Source organism: Varanus komodoensis, unplaced genomic scaffold, assembly GCF_004798865.1.
Source record: "Varanus komodoensis strain SLA01 unplaced genomic scaffold, ASM479886v1 scaffold1204, whole genome shotgun sequence".
Taxonomy (NCBI): Eukaryota; Metazoa; Chordata; class Lepidosauria; order Squamata; family Varanidae; genus Varanus; species Varanus komodoensis.
The window spans coordinates 567-15,703 of record NW_025335352.1 but is presented as its reverse complement, the minus strand read 5'-3'; the positions used below and the strand labels follow the sequence as shown (position 1 = coordinate 15,703).

At 46.4% G+C, this 15,137-nt stretch overlaps 1 protein-coding gene across 1 annotated transcript; it reads right to left on the bottom strand.

Moving 5' to 3' along the window:
* Nucleotides 1–7,408: 7,408 nt before the first annotated feature.
* LOC123019374 (ABC-type organic anion transporter ABCA8-like) lies at nucleotides 7,409–14,215 on the bottom strand (the record flags this gene model as incomplete). The annotated part of the gene is made up of 7 exons (XM_044422200.1): nucleotides 7,409–7,610; nucleotides 8,803–8,983; nucleotides 9,271–9,390; nucleotides 10,029–10,168; nucleotides 12,052–12,142; nucleotides 12,678–12,816; nucleotides 14,096–14,215. Coding segments are annotated over 7 exons (993 nt in total), but the record flags the coding sequence as incomplete, so codon positions are not given.
* Between the last annotated feature and the right edge of the window lie 922 nt (nucleotides 14,216–15,137).

Sequence of the window (15,137 nt, the reverse complement as noted above, 5' to 3'; positions counted from 1 at the left end):
TAAAAGATGCACCATTTGCTTAAGTTGTGTGTGTGTGTAAAACAATTGTACTTATACCAGTACTAGGCAAGAGATACAATGCTGCAACATTTCTTTTTTTGTCTTTTTAATTAACGGGAGGCATCCAGAGCACCATCTGGTCCATCACTGTTGGATGAGTTTCAGTTATTACGGCCTGAGGAAGCGGACCAGATGCTTGGGCTGGTACGCCCAACCACCTGTTTACTCGACCCTTGCCCTTCCTTGCTACTTATGAAAGCCAGCCATGGGATTGGTCCCTGGGTCCAGGAGGTCATCAATGCCTCACTGAAGGAGGGCAGGGTCCCTGCCCCTTTAAAACAGGTGGTGATCAGGCCCATCCTGAAGAAGGCATCTCTGGACCCAGAGGTGGCCGCCAACTATAGACCAGTAGCCAACATTCTGTTCTTGGGCAAGGGATTGGAGCAGATGGTAGCAGGACAACTCCAAGTACTCTTGGATGAAATGGATTATCTGGACCTATTTCAGTCCAGTTTCAGACACAGTTAGGTACTGAATCTGCCTTGGTCGCCCTGTACAATGACCTGTGCAGAGAGAGGGACAGGGGGAGTGCATCCCTGTTGGTCCTCCTGGACCTCTCAGCTGCTTTCGATACCATCGACCATGGTATCCTTCTGGATAGACTGGCCAGGTAGGGGGTTGGAGGTTCTGCATGGCAGTGGTTCCATTCCTATTTGGCCGGTCGATTCCAGAAGGTGGGGGACTTTAGCTTCGCGCCATAGCAGCTTTGCCATGGAGTACTGCAGAGTACTGGCAGGACTCTATTTTGTCCCCCATGCTCTTTAACATCTACATGAAACCACTGGAAGAGGTCATCAGGTGGTTTGGGCTGTGGTGTCACCAGTATGCTGATGACACCCAGCTCTACCTCTCATTTACATCTACTCCAGGTGAGGCAGTGGCTGTCCTGAACCAGTGCCTGGCCAAGGTAATGGGCTGGATGAGGGCCAACAAACTGAGACTCAATCCAGATAAGACAGAGGTCCTTTTGGTGGGAGGTTCAAGTTATCAGGTAAGTGATTTTGGTCCTGTCCTGGATGAGGTAGCACTCCCTCTAAAGGACAGAGTCCCCAGCTTAGGAGCGCTCCTTGACCAGGAACTGTCCCTGGGGTCCAGGTGATGGTAGTGGCGAAGAACGCTTCAGCTTCAGCTGATCCAACAGCAGCATCCTTACCTGGATGAGCAATGCCTGGCAACAGTGACACATGCCCTGGTAACTTCCCGGTTGGATTATCATAATAAGTTCTACATGGGGCTGCCCTTGAAAACGGTCCAGATACTTCAATTGGTACAAAATAGAGCTGCCAGGCCATTATTCTCTCATAACACCAGTCTTCAACCAGCTTCACTGGCTCCCAGTTGAAGTCTGGGCCCAATTCAAGGTGCTGGTACTTACCAATAAAGCACTAAACAGCTTGGGTCCAGGATACCTGAAGGGACATGTCTTCCCCTATATGCCCTCATGCCCCTTAAGATTGGCAGGGGAGGCCTTGCTCTGGGAGCCCTCTTTGAGGGAGGTACAGAAGATATCCACACAGAGGAGGGCCTTCTCTGTGGTGGCACCCAGACTATGGAACCTGCTCCCCAGAGAGGTCCACCTGGCGCTGACTCTCTACTCTTTCCGGTGCCAGGTAAAGACCGTTTTATGTAACCAACATTTTATTAACTAATATTATTTAAATAATATCATTAATTGTATGCAGTCCACCTTCATTTTCTTTTACTTTTTCATTCTTTAATTAGGAGAGGATATATTGTGGTTAATTTGTTTTATTGTGGAATGTTTTTAATGCTATTTATAATTGTTATTTGTATTGGTATTTTTATTTATTTATTTATTTATTGTAAGCTGCAAAGGACAGCATATAAATGTTTAAATTAAATTAAATTAAATATTAGTGTGTGAAATTGGGGGCCACTTGGAGGTACTTCAGGTAGCCAAGCAGAAGTTGCTTAGAGCATGCTGGCTGAATGCATGTGGGGTTAGTTTTGCAAATAGCAAACACAGGCTCAACACAGAAACAGGTTGCTAGCCAGTAATGTTGGGGGAGGAGAGAGAGACAGGGGGAATGCGACCCTGTTGGTACTCCTCGAACACTCAGGAGTTTTTTTTTTGGGGGGGGGAAGGGAGGTACTGCCTTGCAATGGCCATATCCAGGTGTGCTGGGGAATATTGTTCAACCCAGCATGGAGTTTCTCAGGGGTCTGTTCTGCCGTGCATACATACTATTCAACCTCTACTGACATGGACCACTGACTAGGTCCATCTGGAGTTCTGGAGTGCGCTGCCATCAGTATGTTGATGACGCATAGCAATTTTTCCCTGTTCATCATCAGCAGGTGAGGCTGTGGATGTGCTAAACCAGTGCCTGGCTATGACAGTGGACTGGATGAGGCCCAACAAACTCAAACTCCATCCAGACAAGGCTGAGATGCTGTTGGTGGGCGGTTCTTTTGACTGGGCTGGGGGTGTTCAACCTGTTCTAGATGGGGTCGCACTCCCCTGAAGGAGCAGCTCTGCAGTTTGGGGGTGCTCTTTGATCCACCTTTGTCACTTGAGGCTTGGACGGCATCAGGAGCTCAGAGCACCCTCTACCAGCTTTGGCTCCCCTGTACCCCTATCTGGACAGGGATGGCCTGGCTTCAGTAGTCTACACGCTGGTGATCTCTAAACTGGATTATAACGCACTCTCCATGGGGCTGGCCTTGAAGGTGGTTCAGAAGATGCAGCTGGTGCAGAATGCAGTGGCCGGATTAACAACTGGGACCCGCAGGTCCAAACAAAAAAGACTGTTTCTGCTCCCCCTTGTACTGGCTACCTGTATGCTTCTGGTCCCAATTCAAGGTGCTGGTTTCAACCCATAAAGCCTTACATGGCTTAGGAACACAATGCTTGAGAAAGTGTCTCTTCCAACTGCAGTTCCATGTCCTTTCTCCAAGTGCCAACTTTGGGAGAGGCTAGGGGGCAGCCACAAGAGGGAGAGATTCCTCTGTAAGCCCCCCCCCCCACCCCCAGACATTTGGAATGGCCTCCTAACTGAAGCCTGCTTGGCACCAACCTTGTCATTTCTTCAGTGCCAGATCAGATGCCCCTATAAACTGAGGCTTTTAAAGATACACTTGGATATCCAAAGCCTTGAGGGGCTTACCCATCCCAGGTATTTTTTACAGGGCTATACTTCTCTGTGCATTTTTAAACTGTTCTTCGTCTTCTTTTTTTACTATGTTGTTTGTACTTCTATACAATTTTATGGCCTGTTATTGCATTGTTAAACCACCAAGATGTAAACTGTTGCAGATAAGCATTTCTAAGCTGGCGATCGTGCAGTATAGAAATGGCATCAATGATGATGATAATACAATAACACTTTTTACATGTTACATAAATAATCATTCTTACCAAACAGATAATAACAATGTCAAGTCTTTGTAAGCTATAAAAGCTTATGAACAGTGGCCAGAGCACCAAAAGGAGGAGGAGGATGTTCAGGGGTACATCCACCAGAGCTTGCCCACACCAGTATGCAGAAGGAAAGAGCCCTGAGACCCGCAGCTGAGAGCGAGCTTTGATCTGGAAAAGAAGATGGCAGATGATTGTTACACCCTTCAGTTTCCCTTCTAATTAGCTCAACACAATGCCAACATAATTATTTTCTCTGGTTCTCCTTATCCTCTCTTCTTATTCCCACTACAACTTTTAATTGCTTTACTTAGTTTCTTTCATACCACACATATCCTAATTAAATATAAACCCACTTCAAGTTATTAATGAAAAGTTATGAGCCCTGGGTGCAGAAATTCTGATGCCCATATTTATTTATTTATTTATTAAAAACTTTTGTATACAGTCCCATCACTGACATCACAGGACGGTTTACAATAACATTTGGTTCTCAATCCACTGCTAACACATGCATAAGGTTGGTCGATGAAGAAACCTCACTGAGCTCGGTAGAGCTCTCCCTTCCGTTCTATCCCGCTATCTGTTAACATGAGTCATTAAGGGAAATAGGATTTTAGCCTGCTAATTGCAAAGCCTCCCAGAAGAGGAGAGAGAGCTGTGGGGTGGCTGCAAGAGCAGTCCTGCTAGCAGGAGGCAGCTCGTGGGGGTCTGCAGAGAAGAGGATGGCAGTAGCTGCAGCTGCTGGAGGGGAGCAGTGAAGGGGCAAGAGGAGGAAGGGGCTGGTGAAGCAGAAATCAATAAACAAGGAAAGGCAGGTGGTAGCAGTGGGGGAAAGAGTGCAGCAGCCTGCCTGCTTGTGGGGCACCACCATAGCTCCTTTCCTGGGGTACCAGAATGCCGTGAGATGGTGTGGCCTGAAATAATCCACCCAGCCAGATGTGCACCGAATGACAGGTGGGCGGAGGGAATTCAGATTTCTTCTTAGGTCTAGAGAAAATTGCAGCTTGGGACCCAATGGATCCAGCGCCACAGAACCTCCCTGGTGGCATCCCACTTCTAAGCATACTCCTGCCCTGTAGCGCCTGCCTAGGGGCTCCAGAAGACACAGCTGGAAGAGAAAAATGCCCATACTCCTGGCCAGCCCTCAGTTTCTACTTGAGGAATGATGGTTCTGCAAGCATGGAGTGAGAAAAAGGGCTGGAAGGTCATATGCGTGCTGCACACAGGCAGGCAGGTTGCATACCTGTAACTGTCGTTCTTCGAGAAGTCCGCTGCGCATTCACACATATGGGGTGCTGTGCCTGTGTAGTGCCACATTCCAGCAGAGTCCTCTAGCTAAGCCTAGAATTGTTGGCGGGAGGCCCATCCCCCCTTCCCATTATATAAATAAGCGGACGCCCGCCATTTTCTCAGTCCACCTGGAGACTGAGGCTTAGCTAGAGGAATCTTCCCGGATGTGGCACTGCACAAGCGCAGTGCCCCGTTTGTGTGATGCACAGGGACCATGATGAAGAACTCCAGAACCCAAGATGGTTATCTGAGGCCCTTCTTCCAGGGCCACTTCCAGATGAGGTATTGAAGATGGTCATGGCTAAAAGAGCCTTTGCGGTCAGGTCATCCCTGATTTGCAATGCCCAATGGTAGAAGATGCCATTTTTCATGCCATTTCTCCATCATGCAGAGAGCATTGATTTTCCAGAGCCTTCTAAATCTTCCTGTAGTTTTAAAATCAGTTTTATTTCCTTCTGTTTTGTTTTCTCAATATTTTCAATCTAAATTACATTTGGGGAGTTTTTTAATGAAGCCTTTTATTGCCATGCTTTTCTTCAGTATTGTTGGTCGAATTGGAATTTAGAGTTTGTAGAAACCTGAAATATCTATTTGTTTACCTTCCACTGTGGCATGCTGGAGTCAAATGAGTTTGAGACTTAAACTTGAGTGGAATATCTACACCCAGCTCTAATGAACACCAAAGAATAACAGTCATAGGTTGCCAAGAGTTAACCTGAATACGCCAGTGTTGCAGAGAATTATTGGACTGCTAAAGTAAACCACAGATAGAATATGCATTGCAAGTATATCTTTGTACTCTCCCACTCCAATTGAAATCAAAGAGCTGTTCGTTGCAAACATCTTTCACCTTGTAGTCGCGACTGCTCATCATTGTGAAGTGTGGTGGAAAAGCAGGAAATAAAAGGATGACTGCAAAAATGTAAACTTGAACAAAGTAAGTCCACATGCTTTCGTCATTAAATTCCTGGAAAATAAATCAGAAAAACATTGCTTATAATCACTTTTTATGTATCTGTGTGTATACATAGATAATAAATAACCAATAGTTCATCTTTATGCTTGGTTGGTTTAAAGAAGATTATGAGCAACATGTAAGATAATAAAGACAGGTTTCTTAGTGTAATTCTTTGAGTGGTTGTCTGTAGGGTTAAACATGGCTTCAGTGCCTGCCCAGGGCTTTGTTTGGACAGGCAAATGAAAGCTAGGCTAGCATTTTGGTGAGCACGTGCTTTCCTTCACAGGCAACTAAAGGAAGTGTGGATCTGGCCTTCCTGTGACATCCTATTTCTGACCACCATTTATTTAATTCATTTATTTTATGCATTCCCTACTAGTCTAATCTTCCCAGTAAAGAATGTTTCCTATAAGCAACAGCATTACAAGCAGGTAAACAACCTGAAATGGCAAGGGAAAATTAAATATGCGTGGCACAATACAGATATAGGAAAGATGGAAATACTGCACAATGGCAAACAGTGCGCAAGGCAGGCATCGGTGGAGCGGCCACGGCAGTGAGGGTGGCATCCCTGCAGTTCTGCACAGGAGCTAGAGCACAACCCGGCCCCAGGGCAGCTGCGGGGAAAGCAGGTTGGGCTGCGTGGCTGCAGTGCTGACCGTCGCAAGACCTACTGCTATGTGCAAGCAACCTATTTTCCTTTTCTGCGGTTTTGTGCTGGAAGACAGCTGCATACCTAATTAGAATGATGGAACGAGTGCCTTTCAAAGAGAAAATATCATGGCTTCTGCTTTAAAAATAGATTTTCCCAGTTTTTAATATATCATTAAAATCCATATGAATTAACTGAGAAGGATATTTCTATAAAAAACCCTTTTCCCAGTCAATGCATGCTAGGAACAGCTTTTACAGTCCGGGCAAAACACTTACACCAACAAAGGTGTGACTCCAGATGCGAAGACGGGCAGTGGAATTAAACATGTGCAGGAATGCATTGCTGATGATGTTGACCAGCACTGGGAAGCAGTGTATTACCTCCGTGTGGCACATGAGTGTGAACCTGTATTTCTGACACAAACCAGGACGGGGAGACCAGTTAGAGCTCGAGTGAGTCAGGGGAGATCGGGAGGAGAGCACAGAGCCAGCCAAGAAGCAGGAGAACATAAATTATATGTTAACTGCTTGTACCAATGATCCTGGCCCAGAAGCACTGGGGACCTCAATGCTCCCCCAATCTCAGTGAGGCCCAGCTGGAAACCTCTTTCTCTCTAAACGTCATACTGCAGGTTAGCTAGCCAACTGTCCCCCCCCCCCTTTGCTTTAGTGTGTCACTTTCAGCAAGCTCTGATGGATATTTTGCCCTGAAGACTGGGCAGAAATACAACTGAACTGTCAAGGGACAAGGACATGCCATGTCCCCGCAGAGGGGGACCGAATGCCGGGCTGGGGAGCCATGCATGGGTGGAGACCATAGAATACATATACGTTACCTTGTCTTCAAGGGCTACTTTTATGGCCCCGTTGTGTACAAGCTGGCCACTGACGTTGTTGCCTGACACCACTTCCAACAGGATATTCTGGCTCTTCACGGCATGGATAAAATTGTCTATGCTTGCACCTGGTTAATAAGAAAAAGAGACAGCAAGGAGTCTTGGCGCAAGGACCAGAATAGCCAAATCTTCACATGCGCGCACACGAGAGAAGTATCTATTGAAGCATTAGGCAGACAGTAGTGTATTCCCTTCCACCCCCTTGCCTGTGTCATTGAGGATCAGGAGTCCACTGGTTCCCATGAAAGACTGCCTTCCTGGCTCAAAGTACAGGCGAGGATGAAGCTCTCCATAATGCAGATTCAACCAAATATGCACTGATATTAAATTGTGGAAAAAAGGTGCTAGCATTATTCCAGAAAGAAGTAATCTGTAAAGAAGAAAAGATACTAATTAAGCACAGGAGGAAGATATTTCGCCACTTGCTTTAAAGCAAATTTATGTTGAATCAGAGGAGGGAAGTTACACATGCAGCAAAGGGAATCTTTATCAGTTAAGACCATAAGAAAAGCCAAGCTGGATCAGTGCAATGGTCCATCTAGTCTAGCAGTCTGTACACACAGCAGCAAACAAGCTGCCCGCAGGAACCCTCAAGCAGGATGAGTGCAAGACCTCCTCCTACCCAAGCTGCTTAGTAACTGCTGCATGCAGGCATGCCACCTCTGGAAAAAGAGACAGCACATAGAAAGCAAGTCTAGTAGCCATGAATGACCTCCTCCCCCAGGAATCTGTCCAGTCCCTTTTTGCAGCCATCCAGATTGGCAGCCATCATCATTTCCCATGGCAGCAAATTCTATACTTTTATTATACGCTATGTGAAGAACTACTTCCTTTTATCTATCCTAAACCTTCCACCACTCAGCTTCATGGGATAACCCTGGGTTTGAGTGTTATGGGAAAGGGAGGAAAAAACTCTCTCTCTCTCTCTCTCTCCCCCCCTCTCCTTTCACCACACCATGCATTATCTTAATGATTTATTAAATTATTTCATCAAATCATTAAAGTGTAATTAGAGTCTAATGTGTGCCATCACACTCTGACACTATTTCAAGCTTTAAGATGCAGAGCAAAGCAACTCCTTTCTCAGTCCCCTGAGATTCACCACTCAGGAAACAGAAGGACTAATTCAGAAAGTAGCTGGCCAAGGGGACACCTGTCCATTCACACTTCCCTTTGGGGACACCAGTGAAGCCAGATGCCCTCTTGGTTCATCTTTGCTACATGTTCCAATGCAACCAATTTTACCAGCCATAAAACAAAAGAAGTGATATATTTATACCCTTACTAGGCGCTTCTATGGCACAGTAATAGTCTCAGAAAAAAGGAGGAGACAAAATTAGGGCTGAACTCCATGTATCACATTAGAAATTATGCATTGTGAAATTCTAATTATAGGTTGGGGGTTGGGCAATGTTCACCTTTTTGCCAAGAAAAAACATGCAGAAAAGGAAGGGTTAATCTGACAATCAAGCAGGCCATTCCACTGGCAGCCAATATGCTCAGCATGCTGGAAAACAGGAGATTTTGGAGAACAAAAAGGGAAAGAATGGTTTGGCACTCACAGGGATGCCCAGACTTTCCTCTCACGCCTGAGATTTAAGAAGTGCATTCTTGCCATGGCACAAACTTGGCTTCTCCAGAGCTCAGCGCCCTTCATTGTTGCCTGTCCAGCATCTGAGAGCAACAGCACATCTTGTTCCCTTTCACCCTTGTCCCCTCGTTCTCCATGATGAGCACCATAATCTGTGATAATTTAGATTGTTAACTAAAAACAAAACCAGGGCTTTGCTGTCAGCCTAAGGACTTTCCCCTCCCTTCTGTTCCCTGCTCCGCATTCTCCTTGCTCGCACCACAACCAGTGCAGTCTCTGGGAGACCATCCAGCAAGATTTCCCAGATCTGGAAAGACGAGGGAAGGGGTGGTGATAGCCCCAAAGTATTACTCCCCATATCTATGGTCACAAGTTCATGTTTTCTCAGACACAGCAGCAAGCATTGCAGCAATGCACAATGTTTGCAACCATAGTTCACCTTCGGCGTCGATGGTTTCATCTCCCTGCAGCCTCAGGAAGACGTCTTCCAGAGTTGTCATGGTCACCCCGTAGTTCACAATTCCCAGGTCTGTTTGGCCATCCATGTCGCTGAACAAATCTGCATGACGGAAACAAAGAAACAGAAACAGAGCAAGCGAGAAGGGGCCTGCTGGGCCATCTAGACTGACCCCCGGCTCCAGCCGGCTCCGCTCACGACGTGCCCACCGTGATGGGGGAGAAGGGCCCAGATGCCAGCCTGCCATGTGTCCTCCTACCTCAGGCTAAAGATCTCGTAACCCCATAATGGCCTGCGTCATTGCATACAGGGAATTTGAGCAGAATGACATTTTAGGGCAGGTACACCCTGTGCCTAGGACTTTCGTGTCTTTGCTGTGCCAGAAGAAGACTTCATTATTTTTTACAAGCTTGGATTTTTTTCCCCAAAATTGCAGTCTTGCCTTTCGCTGTGGTACCAGCTGCACAGTTTTCCACTCAACAAACTTTTTACACACAGCAATCGCAGCTAAAAATCTGGCAACATAGATGTGATGTGCGGGTGTGGTATTACAGCATATTTCTGCTGTTAACAATTGGTGCTTTAGAACATTAATATTCTAATCTGTGGGTTTCCAAGAGAATGTAAATTTTTGACAAACTGAGAAATAGATGCAAATTAGGGTATTGCTCAACTAACTGGGCACTCAGAGATAAGAGCAATGAGGCTAGTTATCCGTCCTTTCTTAAGCAGGCCCTTACCTGGAAATTTATCCACATTTTCTAAGGGCAGCGTATAACTCAGCTCATTCTCACGCTGCCCAGACAATACGGCAGCAGGGATGTATCGCTTGACCAGAGCTGTTGTTCTCTCAGGGCTGCAGAGCTCACTTACATGCATCCTGCGCATACAGAAAGCTGTTTAGACACCCACCAGTGGCCCAGTTTTACAAGAATCAATTCAGAACAAATCCCCTCTGAACAAAGCATCTGAGATCCAGCCCCAGCTCAGAGAAGCGCATTCTTCCAACATTGTGTGAAGCCATCGCTTTCCGATTTTGATTGGGCTGCTGGCAAAACTGGGATGAACTTAAAACTATGGGACTTCTGCAGAAAATGGAAGCCAGTGTTTAGTCCCCATTCCCTTCCCTGATTATGCAGTAATGGAGTCCAGATGCTCTGGCGTCTCTGCCACTGGGGCCTGTGCTGCTGCTGGCCAGAGCTGGAGCCTCAGCTGGGACTGTAGCAGCTTGTGAAGAACCCAACGAAGACCAGCCCTGCCAGGGTGACCCCAAGGGTGTTGCCCCTTTGAGAGCCACAAGGGCAGGGAATAGGAAGATTATTTGGCTCCTGTATGAGAGCCAGACCTGTGACCCTCACACAGGGTAGGAGCCTGGCTGGGGAAAGTTGTGGCATGTGGGATTCCAGTCCTCCCTCACCCTGGATGGGAGACAGGGAGGAAAAAGCCTGGGAGGCAAGGAGAGCCTGAAAGCCAAAAGCAGAAATGAGGGTGCCCTGATGCACGTCATGGGGCCCTGGGCGGCATAAGCAGAGCCCAGCTTAGCCCACCTAGTCACGCAGTGCAGCACCAACCACGGCTGAATGTTTGTCGTGTGGGAGTTCCCATGACCTGCAAGACACCAGGAAATCTTTCCAGCCTACCGCAGGCTACAAGGGCCTCTACCTTGCATTGGGCCAAGGAGACAGACCGGGGATGCTTTTGGTGTGCGACCAATCCTGCTGTCCAGTGGAATCTCTGACCGAGCTGGCTGAAGCCACTGGGACATGCTGTGGGAGAACCCTGGGGCCCTGATCCTTCAATGGAGGTTTCAACATCTATTATAAGTCGGCCTTAACTGAGCCATTTTATTCAAAACGTATCTGGCAAAGCGCATCGCAACAGACTTCTGTGGGTTCCAGGGTGCCCACTGGGTGGGGTTAAAGTTACTCCTGAACCATGGAAGAGATGCATGGGATCATGACCAGCATGATCGGACTTCTACTAGGCTGCTGCATTCCACATTGGTGGCAGCTTCCAAGCCTTCTTCAAGGGCAGCCCCATGTAGTACGTATTTAAACTGCAACCTCTCAGAGGAGTCTTCATGTGAAGACAGCAGGAATGAGTGCACACTGAACTCCTCAAGCATCCCTTCCAGGTTGGTCTCTACATGGGGAGCACCAACTGATATTTCTTCAGCAGCTACTGGCATGATAGGTTATACCAGATCATTATGTACAAGCCGAGTACATAAACAAGATTCCATGCTCCTGGCCTTGGCCCACCCACAAGGCAGAGCACATCTACTTCAAATTCTCAGCCCATCCCTCATCAGGAGGCCCCTTGACACATTTCCACTTTCCGTTGGCAGTGAGAGAGGCCATTTGATGCTGTGGCACCAATTCCTTTGCCAATTTATTTTTCTTTGACTCTGCACAGGTTTTTGGCTATGATCTTGTGCCTTTGCTGCATGTTGCTTTGCTTCCAGTTACTGATTTCCTCACCGTTGCTTTTGCTGATTTGAGCTGCCTTGAGGCATACAGTCTTCCCTGAATAACAGAATGAGGGCTGTTGCCCTCATGTGCTGCTTGTGGCTTTCCTATGGGTAGGTGGTTGGCCCCATGTGGTGAGGTTGCTGGACCAGATGGACCTTGGGCTGATCCAGCAGGGCTCTTCCTCTCATGCTCTTCAAAGATAATTATTATGTGTCACTGCAGAGCACTGCTATGGCACAAATGGTACCATGACCAGACAGAGGAAAGCACAGTATCGTCACACTCAAAGTACCTTAAATGATAGCCAATACCCCATTTTTTCTTCAAGAACAGCGATGAGCCAACACATTTCAGTCTGCCGTGCGAGATAAAGGCTTTCCGGTCTACAGAAAAACAACCATCATCACCACAAAATTCTAGAAATCTCTTTTAGTTGTTAGAAGATCTCTTTGGCAAATGCCAAGCATCAGATGGAAGTATCAGAAGGGGCAGCATGGAGGCTGGACATTCGCAAGGAGGAATGTGGAACACAAATGATCCTGAGGACATGCTCGTGATTAAACAAGCACCCCAGCAGGGCCTGCAAACAAATTGACTTCTTTGAGTCAGGCCATCCCAGCATAATAAAGTGGCCTGGCTGTTGGGTTTGGGTATCACACATTCAGATTCCCCGCTTTCTCAAATTTATCAGCACCTGGCCAGTTTTGTGAGGCCTCTGCCTGATCATCATGTGGAGACTGCAGCCACGCCTCTTTCTCTATACTTCCTCTTCATGCACCTCCCATGATCAGGACAAGACATCTGGAAGGGTTATCCTGACACAGAGCAAGGGGCTTTAGGTGAAACAATAACCCACATTTATGGTTTGAGTACAGATTGAGTGTGGCTTGACAAACCACCAGGGGAAACTCGACTCACCAGCAAGAATATCTGCCTCGTTCATGAACTGAGTGGTGAACAGAGTTACCCGGCCTGCCTTGCGCTCACTCAAGAGGGCCCACACCCGGTGTCTAGAATAAGGATCCAGCCCGGCAGTTGGCTCGTCTAGTAACAAGACCTGCAGGCAGGAACATGTTTACACAGAATCAGAAAATAGCAGAGTTGGAAGGGGCCATGAAGGCCATGGGGTCCAACCCCCTGCAGTTGCAGGACACCATGTTACACCATCCCACTCAGATGAATGACTAGTTTTGCCTTGAATGATTTTAGTGTGGGAGAGCCCATGGCCTCTCTAGGTTTCACTGCTGTATTGTTCTGAGGAAACTTTTCCTGATATCTAGCCCAAATCTGGGTTGCCACAACTTGAATTGATTATTCCGTGTCCTACATGCTAGTATCTGCAAGAAGAGATCTTGACCTTCCTCTTTGTGACAGTCATTGAGGTACTCAGGGAGTGATAACATGTTCTCAAGGCTGAACATCTCCATTTCTCTCAGTCTGTCCTCACAGGGCAGTGTTTCCAAACCCTGGATCATTTTTGCTGCCCTCCTCTGGACCCTTTCTAATTTTTCTGCATCTTTCTTAAAACTTGGTGCCCAGAAATGGACACGGTATTTCAGATGAGATCTGACTATTGAAAAGTATAGGGGAACTACTACTTCTTGTGATTTGGAAATAATACTTTTGTTGATGCTTCCCAAAATAGGTTAAATGCTTGACTCCAATTGCACTGAGAAATGTGCATTTAACATTTAGTGTTGGACAATATCAAATGTTTTTTTCTTTACAGTGAGATAAGCATATGTGGCTTTTAAAGAAATTCATATTTTATTTTATTATTTTATTTTATTGCAATTCAAGCTAATTCTGAATAAATTTTACATGCAAAGCCTTCAAGAAAGTTTTAAGAAGATAACTGGATCTTCCAACAATGGTGATGTAATAGGATGATGTGTGAAATCTTTCCTATTCTGACAGTGGAACTTTTCCTGCTGAAGGAAAGCACTCGCACCAGGTATTCCTAACCCTCTGCAGCCACAGAGACCAGGCTTAGGGGGCTCCAGAACCTACCAGAGATCATCAGTTAGAAGGGAATAGTGACATATGGGAAAGTCATTTGCTAATTAATGTAGCCAATTCACAAATTCACCAAAAAATCTATTTGAGTTTTCAGTGTGTTCCTCAAAACATAAAAAAGTGCAGACTTTATGAAAATTGCACATGGAGCTGATTTTCTCTGTACATTGGCTTTAAAAATTGCAGGTTTGAATGGAAACAAGATGAGATGAGTGTGACATGAGATCCACTCCACCTGCAAATTTCAGTGAGAGTATTCCTTAAAGGAAACTAATGTACGCAATATGTGCAATAGATCTGTTTGTCTGATCATGTTTTACCTGTGGGTCTCCTAAGAAAGTAATCCCAAGGGACAATTTCCGCTTCTGTCCTCCACTTAATCGATTAGCTTGCGTGTCTTGAATGGCCCCGATATCCAACAGGGTCAGTATGTTCTGCACCTGTGAGGTGTATAAATACTGGCATGTTAGTCCTTCCCAATTTTTTTATCTTCTGTTCTGCTTCCTGCTTACTTGAAATGGGTGTGTGTGTGTGCATTTCTGCAGACCATATATAATTCTGATGTGGCTTTGGATGGTCAGAAGATATCACGTTTACTTTCATTTGAAATACTGAGGGCTTTCAGACTGGCTGCTGTCCTTGGAACTGACATTGTTTCCTCCCAACAATCAAGAGGTCCTCACTCCCAAATGGTCTCATTCCTGTGCTGCTTTTTGTTTTGTTATTTTCTCATTCTTTTAAATATCTGTGTTAGTTTCCTAATTATCAGTGCACTACTATGATGATAGAAACATAGAAACAGAGTGAGTCAGAAGGGGTCTCCCGGGCCATCTAGTCTGACCCCCGGCTCCAGCCAGCTCCGCTCACAACATGCCCACCATGTGCATGTCCAGCCTATCCTTGAACACCCTCACCGATGGGGCCTCAACCACCTCCCGTGGAAGCCCATTCCGCACTCTCGGGGTCCTGACTGTCAGGAAGTGCTTCCTGGCATCTAAATGGAACCTGGGTTCCCTGAGCTTTGCTCCATTGGAGCACGTCCTGCCTTCCTCTGCAGGAATGATCTTCCTGTAGGGACTGGCAAGGCAGTCTCGATTCATCTTTTGGAAGTATGGTCTGTGAGGCAGTTGCTGAAGCCCCAGCTGTCTGCATTCCTCACTCTGCATTGCACACTGCTGCTACGCCCTGTCCTGCACCCTGAAGTCCTTCAAAATAGTTTCAAATTGTGCAGGTTAGTTGTACAGAAGATGAAACAGGGACTAAATTCAACCCACCCATTCCCTGCCAAACCAATGAGTGACCAGATTTTAACCTGCACTACCTGCTTGCACCTGCGTTGTTTCACATCCTATGGGATTTTTT